Consider the following 17,012-nt stretch of genomic DNA (forward strand, 5'->3'; position numbering starts at 1 on the left):
GATAGGCTCAGAATCTCGAGCTCAATACAGAGGTGTGCTGCTTCAGATGCAATTGCTGCTAGGGGTTGCACTATACTGAACGGTCTATTTCGGGCCTAGTACCACTTCTCCAGTTTGACATCGGATTTTTTTCATTCATGTTTTTTTTGTCTTTTTTTTGGTGAGAGTCACGTGTCAGTCAAACCACTCGAAAATAATTGAGACAAAAATAACATGCGCACGACTCAGTTTTTGTGGGGAAGCGCAAATTGAATGGGTGCAAAATATCATTACAAGATTTCATAATTTAAATCTATATGCTGGTAAATACATATATCTAATATGCATAAGTTTCTTCATGGACTCGAGCCACGAGCCGGTTTCAAGGCTCGCTGTGCACATCCATAATGTACAATCTGGTTATCCTTTCCTACGCTAAATACACTATAGCCCAACCTCTTGTTGCAGATGGTACAGAGCTGTTTACCGGAGGCAATAGGATATTCTTGACTTTGAATTTTCCAGATCCTATCTTGCAACTTAATGCTTCCCACCTTGTACAACTGAGAAGCTATACGTGCATCATGTAGAGTTTCCTGAGACCCTCGCATATGACTAGTAAGGAACTTCTCAAGACGATGCAAAGGAAATGAGTTAGGCAAAGCTGTCATCACTCTTAAGATAGACATCTTCGATCCCTGTAGAGTCAAAAGCTTCTCGATCGATTCAACATTTTCATGATAGTTCATAAGCAAGTCTTCCAAGAGTTTATGCAATAATTGTTCGCCAATATTCTGACTATTTGGCAATTGATAGATATCACAACAATATTGCATTGCTGCATCCAAATCATTAAGCTGGTTGAAAAGAACATCAATTGATTTATCATGTTCTCCTAACCTTTTGTAAATAAAAATGGTGAACCTCAAGAATTTATCTTCGGTGGTCGGAATGCTTTTCAATACAGTCCAAGGCTCATACAAGCTTGTAGAACCAAGGAAATTGTACAACTTGACGTAGTACTCGATCTTTGTGAATGAATCTAAATCATACTCATCTTTGACTTCCTTTAATTGCTTCAAGTACAACAAACAAAGTTTTGTGTGGAACTTTCCAAGTGTCTTTTTTCTGGATAAGTGATCAACCAAATCACTTTCGAAGTTTAGCCATTCCAAATATATTATTCCAAATGCATCATTCTTAAGGACCTGAGTAAAATAGTTCAACACCTTGAAGTTGTCGTAGTTCTCACATTCATAAGAGTCGTTCATAAATATCAACCTAATTTTCTCAACACTTCTGTGGAAATCCGTTTCTTCTACTATAACCCAATACGAAAATTGAAACACGAGATCCAAGTCTTGGTTTGTCATTTTTTTCAAGTATTGGATCGTGAGATCGGGGCCCTTTAGAAAATCATCAAATGCATTATCGTCATCATTAGAGTGCGTCTCTTCTTCTTCGTCATTATGCGAAAGCCTGTACAACATTTCTAATGCATCCTTGTGCAAGCCTCTTGTGAAGTAAAAATCAAGCAATTCTTTTATAAAGTTGGGCTGTTGTAGTTCTCTTTGTTGAACATGATTATGAATGTTGCTCATAAGGCATTCGTTGACCACACTGGCATTACAATGATTGTTAGGAAGTCTCAATAATGGGCCCAACAACATTGGCTTTGTATGGAAATAGCATAGAAACAACGATGTGTCAATAGTTGTAGCTGCTTGATGTAATTTGTTTTTCAAGTCTTCCTTGCTCAAATTAGGATATATATCAAGAGGGGAGATTTCGATTCCTTTCCACTGAATGTTATCTCCATTTAGAAAACTCATGTGGATTCTTCTCTGATCAGTTAAATATATGATAAGGTTATTCACTGCTTTACTGAATTTCCTCATGTTTTGCGATTTTGCATAACCCTGTAATCTATTGGGTACTTTTTGTGGACTAGTAGCTCTGCTAGACATGGTACGTCTGTCAGCTTCATTTTCTGTACCTGACTCTGCTGTAGTTGCAAATCTAAGTGTTTGAATATCTTCTTTCGATACTCGTTTGACAACATTATGTGTAGATCGTATACTCTTGGTTTCATCTGCATCGTTCAGAAGTACACTTCGAATCTTGGAGTCTCCGTTCAAAAAGTCAGGAAATAACTCCAATACGTCCGGATAAGCTATCATCCAATCGGAGCAAATGTCGACCAAAGATTCATGGTACTTGGAATACGACTCAAAAAGAAGAACGGCCTTGGATTTGTACAAGTCCCTCAATTCCAAATATTTCTTCTTCTCATTTGATACTTCCTTGTTGTAAAAAAAGGGACATTTGGTATCTAATTTCGAGACAAGAGAAATTGCTTTGTCGAGGCCAATTATCCTGAGATCGTTGTTGGGGTCCTTGATGTTTCCCAATGATGAGCCCTTTCCACTTATATTGAGATACTGTTCTATTTGCTTCTTGTATTCAAGGACATTAAATTGAAGAATATCGGATCCTGAACCGAGAAAAATTGTTCTGTCTTCGTGGCAAGCATAGATCAGATTGGAGTTGATCTGGTGGTTAAAAATCTGGATACGATCACCATTTACATAATCCACTATCTCTATTCTCTTGCCATAGACTACCATGATGTACATGGGTTCAATGAAGTCTACAAATATGGGAACTGCAGTTAATTTTATAGCAGAGGGTCTTATCACTTGGCTGGAAATGGTGTACTCCACGCATTGGGTATCTTTCACAAGCAACAACTTGTCTTCCGACAATTTTATTGTCCATGCTGCTGGACCTGAAGATGATAGTCCAAAGTAGCTAAATGAAGTAGAATGGTTGAAATTGTACAAAGTTGGGTCGTCGATAGCGAGAGCTATTATCAGGAAGTCTTTCGCGATATCTACAATTACGAAGTCACTGGCTAGACTTAACAAAATCTTGGACCCAGAGCCTGGAATCAAAGCAATTGTTTTAACTCTATCCTTAAGAGATATTTCTTTCACCTTCTGGAATATGAGGATATTTCTTGTCTTATTGACGATCTTGAATGCAATAAGTTTCTTTTTGGTGCCTACGAGAAAGAGACGATGCTCGTCATATTCAGTATACAAGCAGTCGCTACAACTCTTGGTATCGTCCAACTCCTGGACGAGATTGATATGTGATCCAATTAATTCATAAGCTCGTACACACTCAGCTGTAGTTATCACCAATATTGTTTTGTTCGATTCATTGGATATGGGAATACATTTGATGCTGTCTATGGCAGAAGAGTCTTGCGACAAGTTGGAAAAAGCCAGGTCTAGTTCAAACTGCTGCAGCTGCGAATTGTCGTGGAACAAGAACTTAATGTCGTTGAACGATTTGAGCGTCTTCAACGTCTTTGCCGCTGGATATAGCGGCTTTTGGCTCTGGCTGGTTAAGCTGGAATAAACTTGAAGATCTCCATTGTTGAACCCCATGAATAGTCGATTGTGGTAGTAATGGACTGCCGAAACCCGCGGAGAGCCGGTGAAATGGATCCGGTTGAACGGCTCGATGATATCGACGTTCATTGGATCCTACAATGTGAACGTGAGCAATGACTTGTGGAACATAGGTTTCCCTTGTATTCCAAGGGAATGAATAGAGTAAGAAAATGCAGACAGAAATGTAGATACCAGTGGAGTGTATATAGCCGATTTTTTCGCGCGACTCTCATACTGGCAGTTGGCTCCGAATTTAGTCTCAGGTTGTTCCCAGCCAAGAGAATTCGGTGATTATTTGAAGATGTTTTCAACAGTTTTGAGAATCAAAACTCTGTAGAAAACGATTTAGCAAGGAGAAGAAGTTGAGAAGCAGTAGACAGCGCTTCGACGTGAGAGCTTTGTTATTGTATACTTATGCTTTGGCTACATACGGATTGTTTTATATGAACATATGCAAATATACGCAATGAAACAGTCGTGCTCAATCCAAACAAGATATCACCCCCTTCTTTTTGAGAGCTAACAAAGCTAGTACGACACTGTTGTTAGCAGCTCGTAGGACGATTCAATATTAACTCAGAGTCCATAGATAACAAAATTGTTACAACGCCGTCAAAATGAACCAGCTTCCCGACACAGAGATCGAAAAGATCGATTTGCAAGACTTCTCTGAGCCTTCTACAAGAGAAAGAAGTGATCCCATGATTCCAGTCTTGAACAAGATTTTTCCTCAAACTGAATCTCCCCAAACAGCTGAGCAGAATATACGGACGAAATGTATTTCCGCTATCTTGTTTACTTTAGTAATGGCCCCTCTTTGGGTTGTTTTCCACTATATCTTCAATGACAACGCTGGCGAATTTTTCAAATACATGGGTATATCGTTTATTCTGACATTTTCAAATTTGACAATCTATTTGACACTTGTATTTGGCTTTGTTTTGGTGGTAAGATTAGTAGCAAGAGTGCCTATTGGTGTTGTGGTATTCAGAGCATTGGGTTTCTTGACGATGGTTTCGTTGCTGTTGAAATTTGTAAGCCGATGCTTGCCAGACCCGACAGAGTTTATAAAGAGTGTAAAGTCATCTTAGATCGTGGTCTATTTTTCATCTCTATGATTATACGAAATAAATACATATATATCTTTAATGTGCAATAATACCTAAACAGTGCTCAAGAAACTGATCACTCCAGAACAGTACTTAACAAGCTCGTCTAACTTTTCTCCTTTTTGTCTATCCAATTCACTCCATTGCTCAAGGGCCGAATTCAATCTCTGCTCGTCTGCATTGTTGTGAATGACATCACCGTGGCTCTTTAAATACATGGAGAAGAAAGCCTGATATAAATCGAAATTGGTGTTAGACTTGAGACCCTGGTTAAGAGCTTCAACAAAATTGGCCATTTCATTCAAGGGAGGGAATGAGTTCAATGATCTGATTTCCAAATCGACAAGAGAAGGAGAAGCACCAACCAAGAACTTCAAAAACTCTGAGTAATCACCGTTACTAGAACCTTCTCTTAATAATGTAGTGAATTTAGACTCAAAGTTGTGTCCTTGGTCTGACTTCAATTTATGTAATCTACCCTCGGCTGTATCATCATTATTGTCTGCAGAAGATTGACCTGGCTTCCCTTCAGCTACAGAAGCTTGGTCTCCAACAGCTTGTCCAGACAAAGACAAGAAGAAAGGAGCATTTTCTGGTTTCTTTGGAGCTTCCTTGGGTTTGCTTCTTTGTTTGATGACATCCAAGTGAACCAAGTTGCTGAATTTGCTTCTGGCTCCCAAGGACAAGGTGATAAGCGATTCGTCTATTTGGTCCAAAGTGGTGTATGTTTGCGCAAGAACGTCATCCTCATCGGTATCTCCCTCTAGAGCACCATCCAACATGGATGATCCACCATCTCCAGAGGCCGTTGGCAATAATATAGTTGCAAAATCTTCCTCTTCGACGTGTCTGGTAGAAATGGGTCTGAACTGGGCACGATTAGTCCATAATGAAATCCCATTTCCAGAAACATGGGTGGTGGCCAAGACATCACCAATTGGGGAAAACTTGATCCCCGTTGCAACAACAGGTAATCTGACACCATCGATACATCCACCAGTAGGCAAATCCCAAGTTCTCATTGTTGCATCCAAACCAACAGACACAATCCATCTACCATCTGGAGAGAAATCCAAACTAGTGATTCTGTTAGTGTGCCCAATCAAGACTCTGACAACCTTTTGAGTGGTGACATCGATAATGACAATACTCAAGTCGTCTAACGCACAGGCAATCAAGTCCGAAGATTTGTGATAAACCATACTGGTAATAGGAGCTTCCAATTGCAACTTTCCCAAGTACTTGGACTGACTAAAATCGTAGAAGCCAATGATTCCGTCCAAACCACAACTAACCATTTTCCTATTCATGCCATCAATAGATAAACCGGTCACAGCCTTTTTGTGCAAAACGTACTTCTTACGAAGCAATCCTGATTGCAAATTGTACACTCCAATACCACCTTGAGCAGAACCTACCAAACCGAAGTTACCACAATGAGAAATGCAAACAGATTTGACCATTCCATTGTCGATAGTGTTCAAATTGAATCTACCCACTCTCTTGTTCTTTGATTCCCAAGTTCTGGCAAAAGGCTCATCCTTGTGAGCTGTCAAGATATTCTCCCAATCGCCTTCACGAGTCTGAGACGATGAGATTGCGATAATTTCGTTGAATTTTTCCTTCATGGACTGAACCTGACCAGCCTGTCTCTTCCCGTTCTTTTGCTTCTGCGGTCTCTGAGACATTTCTTGAGCCTGAGCATCCTTTCTCAACGAGAAGGACCAAAATGATCTATCACCTGATGCACTGTAGATAAAGTGAGATTTTTCTTCGTCAGGAAACTCAATAGTTACGGGTGGGGCAGAATGTCCTCCTCTGGATCTCAAGTGACGTGGAGGAGAAACAATAGATGAGTTAGAAGTCGACAATGTAGGGTCAAATACATATTCTTTCAAATGGTTGTCACCACCATTACTGACTACAATAGGCTGTCCATTCAAGAATTTGGCGTTGGAAATACCTCCGTGGGTTTCTTTATGAGCATGCCTTAACACATGGACTCTAGCTTTCTTGGCCAAGTCGTAGAAGAACAAGTCTCCTGTGTTCAAGCCCGCTACTAAATGAGGCGAGCCATCAGTTCTGAAAGATAACGAAACGACTTTGGCCGAAGCGTCTTCGGCAGCTGTGACGATTTTCTGTCCCAAAATCTTGCCCTTTTTCAAATTATACAAATAGACACTACCAGTAGTAGTTCCTACAGCAATGATATCCAAGACGGGAGCAGCCTCAATACAAGAAATCGCTTCTGTGAATTGACTAGCTGGAGATCTGAATAGAAGCTTTCCAGTACGAACATTGAAGATGAATAACCCAGAAGTCGTAGAAACCACAATTTTGTTCAAATAAGTAGGTGGATGAATCAAACCGACGATTTCACCCTCAATGGCAGCGTTAATGGCTTTCAAGATGGTGTACAACGAATTTGCATACTTTGCTCCCGGTAACTTCTTAAAGACAGAAATTTCTCCATCTGAAGCAGCAGCTATGACATAATCACCAAAAGATAATACATGTGTCACACTAGCACTGGTTGTACATTCCAAAGTATGCTCCAATCTGCCTCTCTTGAAAATTCCAATCTTGTTTCCAAATCCAGCATAAACATAATGGTGATGTGCTTCCAAACAGGTAATCTTGGCAGGAGTCTGCGATTGTGAAACAAACAAAAGATGCAAAGTAGCAGCATCATATATTTGGAAAGATCTTCCCACGGAAGTTACAATGTAAAAAGTTGACCCTAACGTTCCTACAGCAAATGGAACCTCGTTCGTAACATTTCCTAGAACTCTGAAAGGACTGAAAATCTTGGATGGTTTTGGCTTCTGTACCGTTTTTGAGCCAGGCAAGACTGAGATCGAACTATCTGCATCCAAAACCTTCCTCTTCTTATCTACGGGTTCAACCATATTCTGTGTCACGTTTATCTAAAGAGAGTAGAAACGATTTTCAGGTTTCTTACGGTGAATCAAAATTTATTTGATAAAATTTCAATTCCGGCATATAATGCACGATAGAGATGAGTTCATGGAGATTGATGGGTACCATTGGGGTTACAAGATTAGTTCAAAAACACCTGAAAAGGTATTATAACCGCTTGTTTATTCCGTGATGTTGGTTTGAATTCTTTGACTATTACTCTACTATCCTTTTTGATCACTTTGCTGGTGGTTCAAACTGCTGACCTGAGTGTACGGTATATAGTGTATCACATAGTTAACTGCTCTAGGGCAAGATCCAGATCTTCAGATGATAAATATGCTACTATATTAAGTTTACCGGAAGCTCCAAGCAATAAATTAAATGGATAAAGCAATTCAATTAACTCGGGCAGTCTTTTATTCTCAAATTGGCTTATAAAACCAGTAATATATGGAATTTTTCATTTCCCCATACTTAATGTCGCAGTCGATGAGATTGCAAAATTTAAATTTTCAGTCTTCTACACTCTTGTATCTTCCTATCTAGTTGGCTCATAGCTATATTCTGCAAGTGTATATTTATTATATACACATCGTCATTTGTGTAGAATTGGTATCATTAGTCCACGATGACTGCTGGTGAAAAACGTACTTCAGAAGCCTTGGATCAACCTGAGTCCAAGAAGGTTCATGTCGAAAGAGGCATGGCTGCCATCAAACCAGAATTCATAGTACAGAAAGATCGCATTGTAGATTCTTTTGACGACGATGAAGCTGAAGGTGGAGAAAGAGGTGTCGAAGAAGGTAAATCTGGGAAAGGAGGAAAGAAAAAGAGAAGAGGACAGAACAAGAACAGAGACTTGAAGCAGAAGAGAGAAGAAATCAGATTATGTACTTCTCTCTTAGACCCCGACAATATCAAAACTTGTGCATATGGACCAGAGCAGTGTCGGAGTACACATAATGTCGAGGAGTATCTTGCCTCCAAGCCCGTTGACATTGAAGGAATCTGCCCTGTCTTCAGAGCCATTGGATACTGTCCAGCTGGATTGAAATGCAGATGGTTGCAATCTCATTATGACAAGGAGACCCGCAAGTTAATTAAGGACTTAGGTAGAACCGAGGCCAGTAAAATAGAATTGAACTATGAAGTGAACAATGTCTCCCACGAAGCCAGAGGTAAGTTGAGAAAGAAACAATATGACTTCGCTATTGCTGGCAAAGTAATTGAGTACATCGACTCTACAGTTCAGAACGACGAAAACATCGCAAACGCTAAGGAGCAGAGAAAGAATAACGAAGCAACTTATGTTGACGCACCTTACAAGATCGCTGAAAAGAAAAGACTTGACTTCAGAAACGCTAAGATCGTCTCTCCTTTGACTACTGTAGGGAACTTGCCATACCGTAGACTTATGAAGAAATTGGGAGCTGATATCACCTACTCAGAGATGGCACTTTCTGTTCCATTGCTTCAGGCAACCAATGCTGAATGGGCTCTTCCAAAGGCTCACCGTACCGAATATCCAGGCTACGGTGTTCAAATCGCAACATCCAAACACTGGGCTGCTGCCAAAGTAGCCGAAATTATCTCCAGAGAAACCGAACATGTCTCTGAACTCAACTTGAACTGTGGGTGTCCTATTGATCTTTTGTATAGACAAGGCCAGGGATCTGCTCTTTTGGAGCAGCCAGCTAGATTGGTGAGAATCTTGAAGGCTATGAACGCCTCTTCAGGTGACATCCCAGTCACTGTCAAGATCAGAACGGGATCTAAAGAAAACAAGAACACTGCAAAAACCCTTGTCGAACGTTTACTAGCAGAAAACGATGTGGCTGCTATCACTTTGCATGGTCGTTCAAGGCAGCAGCGTTACACCAAAGAAGCCGACTGGAACTACATTGCTGAAGTTGGACAGGTTGTGCAACAATGGAACGACAAGAAGGAAGAAAACAAGGACAGTCGCGATACGCAGAGAACTTGTTTTGTGGGTAATGGCGATGTTTTCTCTCATGTAGATTGGTACAATGCTGTCAACACCGATGGTATCGACTCAGTCATGGTGGCTAGAGGTGCCTTGATCAAGCCATGGATCTTTGAGGAAGTTGAGGCTCAACAGTATTTGGACAAGACTGCTACAGAAAGACTCGATATCTTGAAGACTTTCTCTGATTATGCTCTTGAACATTGGGGTACTGATGAATATGGTGTAGGATTGGCCAGACGGTTCATGTGTGAGTTCTTGAGTTTCACCCATAGATACATCCCATTGGGTATCTTGGAAAGGCTTCCTCCTAAGATCAACGAGAGACCACCACAATGGAAGGGTAGAAACGAGATGGAAACTTTGCTTGGATCTACAGACTACAAAGACTGGATCAAAATCACCGAGATGTTCTTGGGCAAGTCTGGGGACGACTTTGTGTTCACACCTAAGCACAAGAGTAACTCCTACGAAAAGTCGAACTAAATAACAAGGATACATTTGAAAATACATAGTAGCGACAAAGCAATCTCATAAGAATTAGAATAGATATGTAATTCTGTCATAACTCTGATACTAAAACATTTTTATAAATGGCATCATAATATTGTAAAACATTCATACTGTAATACTAAATTTCGATAATACTGTTAATGACCGGATACAACAACAATTCCAAATTTGCTGATCTAACGCTTTTGTGTAGTATCAGACACAGCTTCATAGTCCTTGGACAAGCTCTTGGCTTGTTCCTTCAAGATTTCAAGATCTTCATCCTTAGTAGCCAATTCCTTCTTCAATTTGGCAATTTCAGCAGAATCGGTTGGTAACTTCAGTCCCTCATTAGCCTTGTAGGAATCCAACTTATCTTTGGTAGCGATCAATTCAGCCACTAAGCCATACGTTCTAGTTAAGATCAACGTCAAGAACAAGGTAAAGCCACAGAGATACATATTTCTTTGCGCATAGAATCTTCTGGCTTGGACTTCAGACCGGTCGTTAAGGATTCCCGGTTGGATACCCCCGTTCTGAATAACGTTAGAGTTGTGCAACTCGTTGGTCACTGAATAGACTCTGTTCACAGAGTCAATGAATAAGATAAGAACAAATCCCAATATACATTTGATGGCAATTTGGAACTGCTCATTTTTGAAGGGAGCAGACACCGTTAATAAAACCCTTCTTCTAATGGCTCTGGGGAAGGGCAACGACAAAATGGCAAAAAACGCCATCTCTGCAGCCAATAAGGCAAACACTAAGTTGTAGTACAAAGCCATGATGAAATGATTTAGTAATGAAAACGTTCAGAGACTACACAGGGAAGTTTGAGGTGTTCAAAATATTGCAATTGACGTTCTGGAAACAGTCAATATCTTCGATAACGAATTTTTCCAGAATAAGAGGGCATGGTTTCAGAATCGGTAGTCAGACTAAATCTAAAATTTCATGTTCGCTAAGGTGTCTTTTTTGGCACGTGATGAAAGAATGGTGACGGGAAACCTGTATATGGGTAGGCCGGTTTTCCTTTTGGACTTAGAAATGGATTAATGGATATGGAGTTATATTAATCACTGAAGAACTATTTAAAATCTGTTTAAACTAGAGGGAATCCTCTGGGCTTTATATATTCTTCATCCTCATCTCATCTCTGTAGTTTGTTGCGTTATTCAACAAAAGAAATGTAGAATTTCTGTTTCGGATATTTATCGGATCCAATCCGAGGTTGGTCACCTCGGAAACCATTATTAGAGATCCTGTATCTTATTTTCCATCACTCCCCTTAACGCTTTGTACGTGAATCAAATGTAGAAGCGTTTCTGACATTGGAAACTAGATGATCCCTAAGAGTAATAAATTGCGCTCTAGATAGCGCTTTAGTAAACATGTCAGCCGTGTTTACTGATGTCTTGACATAGTCAAGTAGGATTTCTTTATCCTTAATCAATTGTCTCAACAATTTGATATCGATGTCCACCATTCTCCTACTATGGGAGATATTTTCGTTTTTGCAATTGGCGATTACAGCTTGATTATCTTCATAGATTTGTACGCTTGACACTATGAATCCAAGTTCTCTTAAGATGTTCTTTATACGGATCGACGTCTCTGCAGTCAGCTTTAAAGCGACCAATTCGCAACTAGCAGAACTTGTAGTAATGTTATGTTGACGTTTAGTGGTCCAGCTAACCAAATGTCCGTTGAGATAAATGGCATTTCCAGTAATTGATCTTCTATCCTTCTCTGGAGCGAAGGAAGCATCTGTGTAAGCAACTATGTTAAAATCTAATTTCTTGTTTGATGATTGGTTGCTCTCATATTTTAATTCATAATCTATGTTCAGCTTGAGGTAACGAATGCAGTATAATAATTTCTGAAAATCATTTATATTTGGGTTGGCACCTTTGCTACCCAACTGATTGGCAGCAAAAGATATATCAGGACGAGTATTTCGATTTGCCCAAAGCAATAATCCTACTCCCTTTTGATATAGCTCTTTACCCTTTGCATCCAATAATGTTTGGTTGTTTATCGGATTGTCCTCGATAAAGTGATCTTTAACAGTGGTGGATGCATTATTGTACTTCGACTTGTCTTTGATCATTGGAATATACTTTCCATATGATTCTTCAAGTTTGAATTGCTTTACAATATTTTGTAAGTATTCTGTCTGGGACATAATGTAACCGTTCTCGGTCTTATGAAATTTTACCCCAAGGTATTCCTTGATTTCTTCAAGGTACTTCATGTCGAAATGCTTTTGTAGGTCTCGTTTGAATTCTTTAAGCATCCTTTCGCTTGATGACACCATGAATAAGTCATCAACATAAACAGCAATGATGATTATGTCACCTTTGTTCTTTTTGTGGAACAATCCTGAAGCGAATGATGATTCCTCAAAACCGAAGTTTTGAATAACCTTGAGTAATGTGTGGTACCATTCGTACCCACTTTGTCGCATACCATATATTGCCTTTTTAACCAACCAGCATTTATTCTTTGGCAATTCGTATCCTTTCGGTGGACGGATGTAGATTGGCTCATTGTTCGATAATGGCGCGTTTAGATACGCAGATTCAATATCGAGCTGGTGGATAATATAATTGTTAGTGGTGGCAATAGAAACTAGTAATCTGATGGTCAATAGGTCTACAACGGGGGATGATATTTTTGATGGATCGAAATCCCGGCCGGGTTGTTGTAGAAAACCTCTAACGACACATCTGCTTTTGTATTTAACGCCTTTTATTCCTCCATCCTTAGATGTATGTACCCATCTGGTGGATATGGCTTTCCTGCCTTTCGGAATATCAACGACTTCAAAAACGTTCAATTTAATGAATTTGTCTATTTCACGATCCATGGATTCTATCCAATTTTTATCGTTGTAATCAATGTTTTCGATAACAGCATTTATAACATTGATTGGTAAATCATCCGAGTCTTCTTCAATTTGATCGATCAATGAGAATAAGCAATGTGCACCTTCGATATTTGTACATACGTCAGTTGATCTAGACTCAATCAAACTGGCCATAAGGTTGATTGTGCTTATACTCAGGAAGTCTGGTGATGTTTTCCTCTGTCTTTTATTGTCGCCCCCTTCTGTATCAGTTTTAGTTTTAGCTGATACAGAATAGACGCTGCTCTTTTGGCCCGGATGCGTCTTTGTCCTTGTTTTAAGTGTCTTACTTTCCGGAGTAAAATTGGGTGACCGCTTTAATTTAACTGATGGTTCTGGTGTGAGTCCCTCTTGCATTCTTTGACGTTTCAAAGCTCGGACGTCTCTGTTTGAAGGTGCTTGAATCATCTCTGGCTCATTCTTGATAGTTGTGCTCTCCCCTTGATTGTCAATCGGTTGAACAATGCCATGTTTCGTCTTGACGTTACCAGTGTCTTTAGACGATTTCGTATCTGAATTGAGTTCGGTAATTTCAATTGCAGCTGGGATGTGCTTATCATTTGCATTATCGCTTTTATTGTTATGATCTTTAACAATAATTTGCTTTGAGGCAGGATTTTGAGATTCTTTTAATGTTGCAACGGGTGCATCTTCATTAATGAGTTCATATTTGGTTTCATCAGCCTTCTGCTCTCTTTGAGTAGAAGTTATGCCTGAGTCGGATTTATAGCCCAGTGGAGTATCTCTCTGGATATCCTCTCCGGATACAGGAGCTACCTGTTTATTGACTGGGGTAGGTGTTCGTACGTTTGTCCCCCTCACTAATGTGGACGAATTAATTGCAGTGCTCGTGCTCTCTCTATGAGTCTTATCTGTAGTAGTAATAGGTTTTGGATGTTCAGGATTTGTCATCCAAGGAAATTTGTTAGTAACGTTCGTGTACACTTCGGGATGTTTCTTGGCTAAGATCAGGAAAGAGGGTTGAGGATCAGTTGAACAATTATCCGTGGGCGACGGATCCCTCCTTGCTTCTGAAATACCACGGGTCATCACGGCTGATTTTTCGTGGATGCCCGCTGATGTGGAAGGTACATTTTCCTGTCGAACGGATTCAAAAGTATCATAGTCATGGGCTTCTTGATTAAGTTTAAATTGAGCAGCAGCGACTTGGGCATTCAAGGTCGCTTTAACTTCGTTCGCCTCCTGAATTTGAGAGAAATCAAGCGATTTGAAGTATGAGTTAATATGTGCCATGGAACTCATGAACTTGACATTTACTGTCTGAATAACTGGGAAGTTTTTCGTACTGACGAGGATTTTATATGTGTAGTTGTCTTCGCAGAAACCAATAAAAGTACCAAAGAATGTCATCGGGTATTGCTTATTATTTGGATTAGCTGGTGCATTGGGTAGAGGAATATGCAATTTTTTAAATTCCTCTGGCGAAGATGCTTTAACTGACACGTCCAAGCCAAATTGAATATATGTCGGTCTGTATGCATCGAGCTTATTAAAGACTTCATAAGGAGTCCTACCTTTGAGAGCCTTGTTGGGCGTATGGTTCTTAATGTACAGCACATATTCAATGATGTGGTCAAAAAGACAAAGAACCTTGTCTGTGTAATTCGGAAATTGAAGGATAATCTTGTATATATTTCGCAAGATCGTACGGTTGTGGGATTCAGCAAGTCCATTCAATTCCGGAGAGTAGCTAGCAATCTTATCTCGTTTTATGCCAAGTTTGGCAAGCAGTTCGGTGTCAGGTAGTTCTTTGGCATTGTCTGCTCTAAAATGCGCTATCCTTTCTGGAAATCTATTGTTCCATATGTGCAAGAGAAGGAGAACATCATCCATGACTTGCTTATGAGATGTAAAGATAAGTTCGGTAAATCGGGAGAAATGATCAATGAGTGTAGTGATAAAGTATTTTTTGTGGCCGATAAGGAAGGGTCCCATCGTGTCACTACTAACTCTTTCTAACCGACGTGTGGCAGGTCTTTGGGTGGTGTGGTTATGTGATGCTTGTCTAATGTTCACGGCGTGACATAGGCGACATTCTTTTACCCTACGGATACTCTCTTCCGTATCAACTACCTTAATAAATCCCATTTTTGCAAGGGATTGTAAATTTGAAATTGCCATATGACTGCATTGTAGATGGTGATAAAACCAGTCTTGGGGGCCGTGTAGTTCGGCAACTTCAGCAGGAATATTATGTATTGTGGAATATTCCTCTTCAAAAAAATGAAGTGATTCGATATTATTTTTGGCAGAAAGTTTAGAAATGAAAAGATTATTCTTTCTATTAGCAACTTTGAGCATGTGTTCACTATTGGCAATATAGGCTCCGTCGTCTGTGAGAACGGTTGTCCATCCTTGTTCAAGTAGTTGGCCAACTGATATGAGATTACAAGAGATTTCAGGGACGACCATAACGTTGGAGATAGATACTTTTGGGTCTAGGTGTATGTCAAGCGTACCTTTTGCAATAGCTCGTACGGTTCTTCCGTCAGCAACACGAAATGATGTACCTTGGCCTTTAGGCTCATAGGTTATATCATGCAATAATTTTGTGGAATTAACACACGTTCTTGAACAACCTGAATCGTATAGAAATAGTACATTTGACAGCAGTGGTTCGTCACCTAAGTAAAAGATTTGACGATTTGGGTGACCACCAAACCATTAATTGTTGGCGAAGTTCTTATTTCCACTGTTCTTTTGTGATTCAGTGTAATTTTGGTTCTTTTTGTATCCATGTGTATGACTTTTCTTATTTTGAAGTTGTTTATCCGACGAATTCAGAGGCATATCAATAAAATTTGAATCGGATCTCATTTTAAGAAATGTATGTCTGAGTGGAGCTGCAACCTTTGATGAATCATTTTTAAAAGCTTGGTATTGTTCATTTAGTTGTCTACCTAAAGCTTTGACATTTGATTCGTTACTGTTGTTGACATATATGAAGTAGGCAATAGCATCGCGGGAGTTTAATGTTTTTAAGAACTGGGTAATCTGACGATCGGTAACGGAAGTTATACGTACAAGATGATTCTCAATATCTGAAGTATTGGTGAGTCTTTCGATCTTTTTAAACTTCTTGATATATTCAATGATCTGTGCTGAACAATCATTACCATCGTGAGTTTCGATGTATCCGATGATTTTCTTCAATGTAACATTTCCAGCTTCGTTTTCAAAAGCTGTTGCTGTGTTTTCGCTTAGGATACTTGCTATATTTTCGGCCACTAATTTATAGAAGTATACCTTATTGGCTGTACTATGACCGTCAAGAAAAACCGTGTCTTTTGAGGTTGATTTGAGGTTAAAGTCATTCAATATGATCTCCTTTAATGGCGGAATCCGAGTGTAGACGCGTTTGAGTGTGGTCTTATACTTGGCTATAGTCTCAGGGCTTGTATCCAATTCTGGCAACTTTTGAAGTTGGTCTTCATATTTATCAATTAGTCTCCATACCGACCTTCTAATTTCTTCTTTAGAATTCGAAGTACTATATCCCTTACCTCTTTCAAGGGTCTCGGATATAGGAGTGTTAATATTTTCCAGCAGGTCTTCGTCAGAATCCAGCGATGACTCCGAATCTGATTGGGACTCTGATCCATTACCAGCATTTGTAGCATCAGCCTTTTCCTTACCCTTTGGTTCCTTGTTTGGAACTTCTCCGAGATTAAGCTTGTTAATTAAGTTCGTAAGGTTTTTGTTTACCTCATTGAACCTTTCGTCGATTTCGTTGAATTTTTTATCAAACTCACCCTTCAGGACAGGGACTAATGATTCATCAGTCAAGGCCTTGGGTTCAGTTGGAGATTGACAATCAACGAATTCATTTTCGAACTTGTCGTAAACTTCAGCAGCTAAAGAGGAGGACATTTTTGGGTTGGCTTAAAAATGGTTGCAACTTTGACTTCTAATCTGACGGGAAACCTGTATATGGGTAGGCCGGTTTTCCTTTTGGACTTAGAAATGGATTAATGGATATGGAGTTATATTAATCACTGAAGAACTATTTAAAATCTGTTTAAACTAGAGGGAATCCTCTGGGCTTTATATATTCTTCATCCTCATCTCATCTCTGTAGTTTGTTGCGTTATTCAACAAAAGAAATGTAGAATTTCTGTTTCGGATATTTATCGGAT

At 39.6% G+C, this 17,012-nt stretch overlaps 5 protein-coding genes across 5 annotated transcripts; 1 reads left to right on the forward strand and 4 right to left on the reverse strand. All coding sequences in view use genetic code 12, as the record gives it.

Moving 5' to 3' along the window:
• Positions 1 to 335: 335 nt before the first annotated feature.
• On the reverse strand, positions 336 to 3,527 carry VAM6 (vacuolar carboxypeptidase Y; the record flags this gene model as incomplete). The annotated part of the gene is made up of 1 exon (XM_001384598.1): positions 336 to 3,527. The coding sequence occupies one exon, from the start codon at positions 3,525 to 3,527 to the stop codon at positions 336 to 338; it is 3,192 nt and encodes a 1,063-aa protein (XP_001384635.2).
• A 1,000-nt stretch (positions 3,528 to 4,527) lies between these two features.
• UTP21 (U3 snoRNP protein) lies at positions 4,528 to 7,458 on the reverse strand (the record flags this gene model as incomplete). Its single annotated transcript, XM_001384599.1, has 1 exon — positions 4,528 to 7,458. The coding sequence occupies one exon, from the start codon at positions 7,456 to 7,458 to the stop codon at positions 4,603 to 4,605; it is 2,856 nt and encodes a 951-aa protein (XP_001384636.1).
• A 550-nt stretch (positions 7,459 to 8,008) lies between these two features.
• On the forward strand, positions 8,009 to 9,997 carry DUS3 (dihydrouridine synthase of tRNA). Its single transcript, XM_001384244.1, has one exon. The coding sequence runs from the start codon at positions 8,100 to 8,102 to the stop codon at positions 9,939 to 9,941; it is 1,842 nt and encodes a 613-aa protein (XP_001384281.1). The 5' UTR covers positions 8,009 to 8,099; the 3' UTR covers positions 9,942 to 9,997.
• A 147-nt stretch (positions 9,998 to 10,144) lies between these two features.
• Positions 10,145 to 10,732, reverse strand: BAP31 (receptor-associated protein; the record flags this gene model as incomplete). The annotated part of the gene is made up of 1 exon (XM_001384600.1): positions 10,145 to 10,732. One exon carries the CDS (start codon positions 10,730 to 10,732, stop codon positions 10,145 to 10,147), a length of 588 nt encoding a protein of 195 aa, XP_001384637.2.
• A 2,182-nt stretch (positions 10,733 to 12,914) lies between these two features.
• Positions 12,915 to 16,934, reverse strand: PICST_67712 (Hypothetical protein; the record flags this gene model as incomplete). Its single annotated transcript, XM_001384601.1, is given in 5 exon segments — positions 12,915 to 12,938; positions 12,958 to 14,058; positions 14,920 to 15,314; positions 15,336 to 15,455; positions 15,570 to 16,934. 5 exon segments carry the CDS (start codon positions 16,744 to 16,746, stop codon positions 12,915 to 12,917), a joined length of 2,817 nt encoding a protein of 938 aa, XP_001384638.2.
• Positions 16,935 to 17,012: the final 78 nt, after the last annotated feature.

This window comes from Scheffersomyces stipitis, chromosome 4, assembly GCF_000209165.1.
Source record: "Scheffersomyces stipitis CBS 6054 chromosome 4, complete sequence".
NCBI lineage: Eukaryota > Fungi > Ascomycota > Pichiomycetes > Serinales > Debaryomycetaceae > Scheffersomyces > Scheffersomyces stipitis.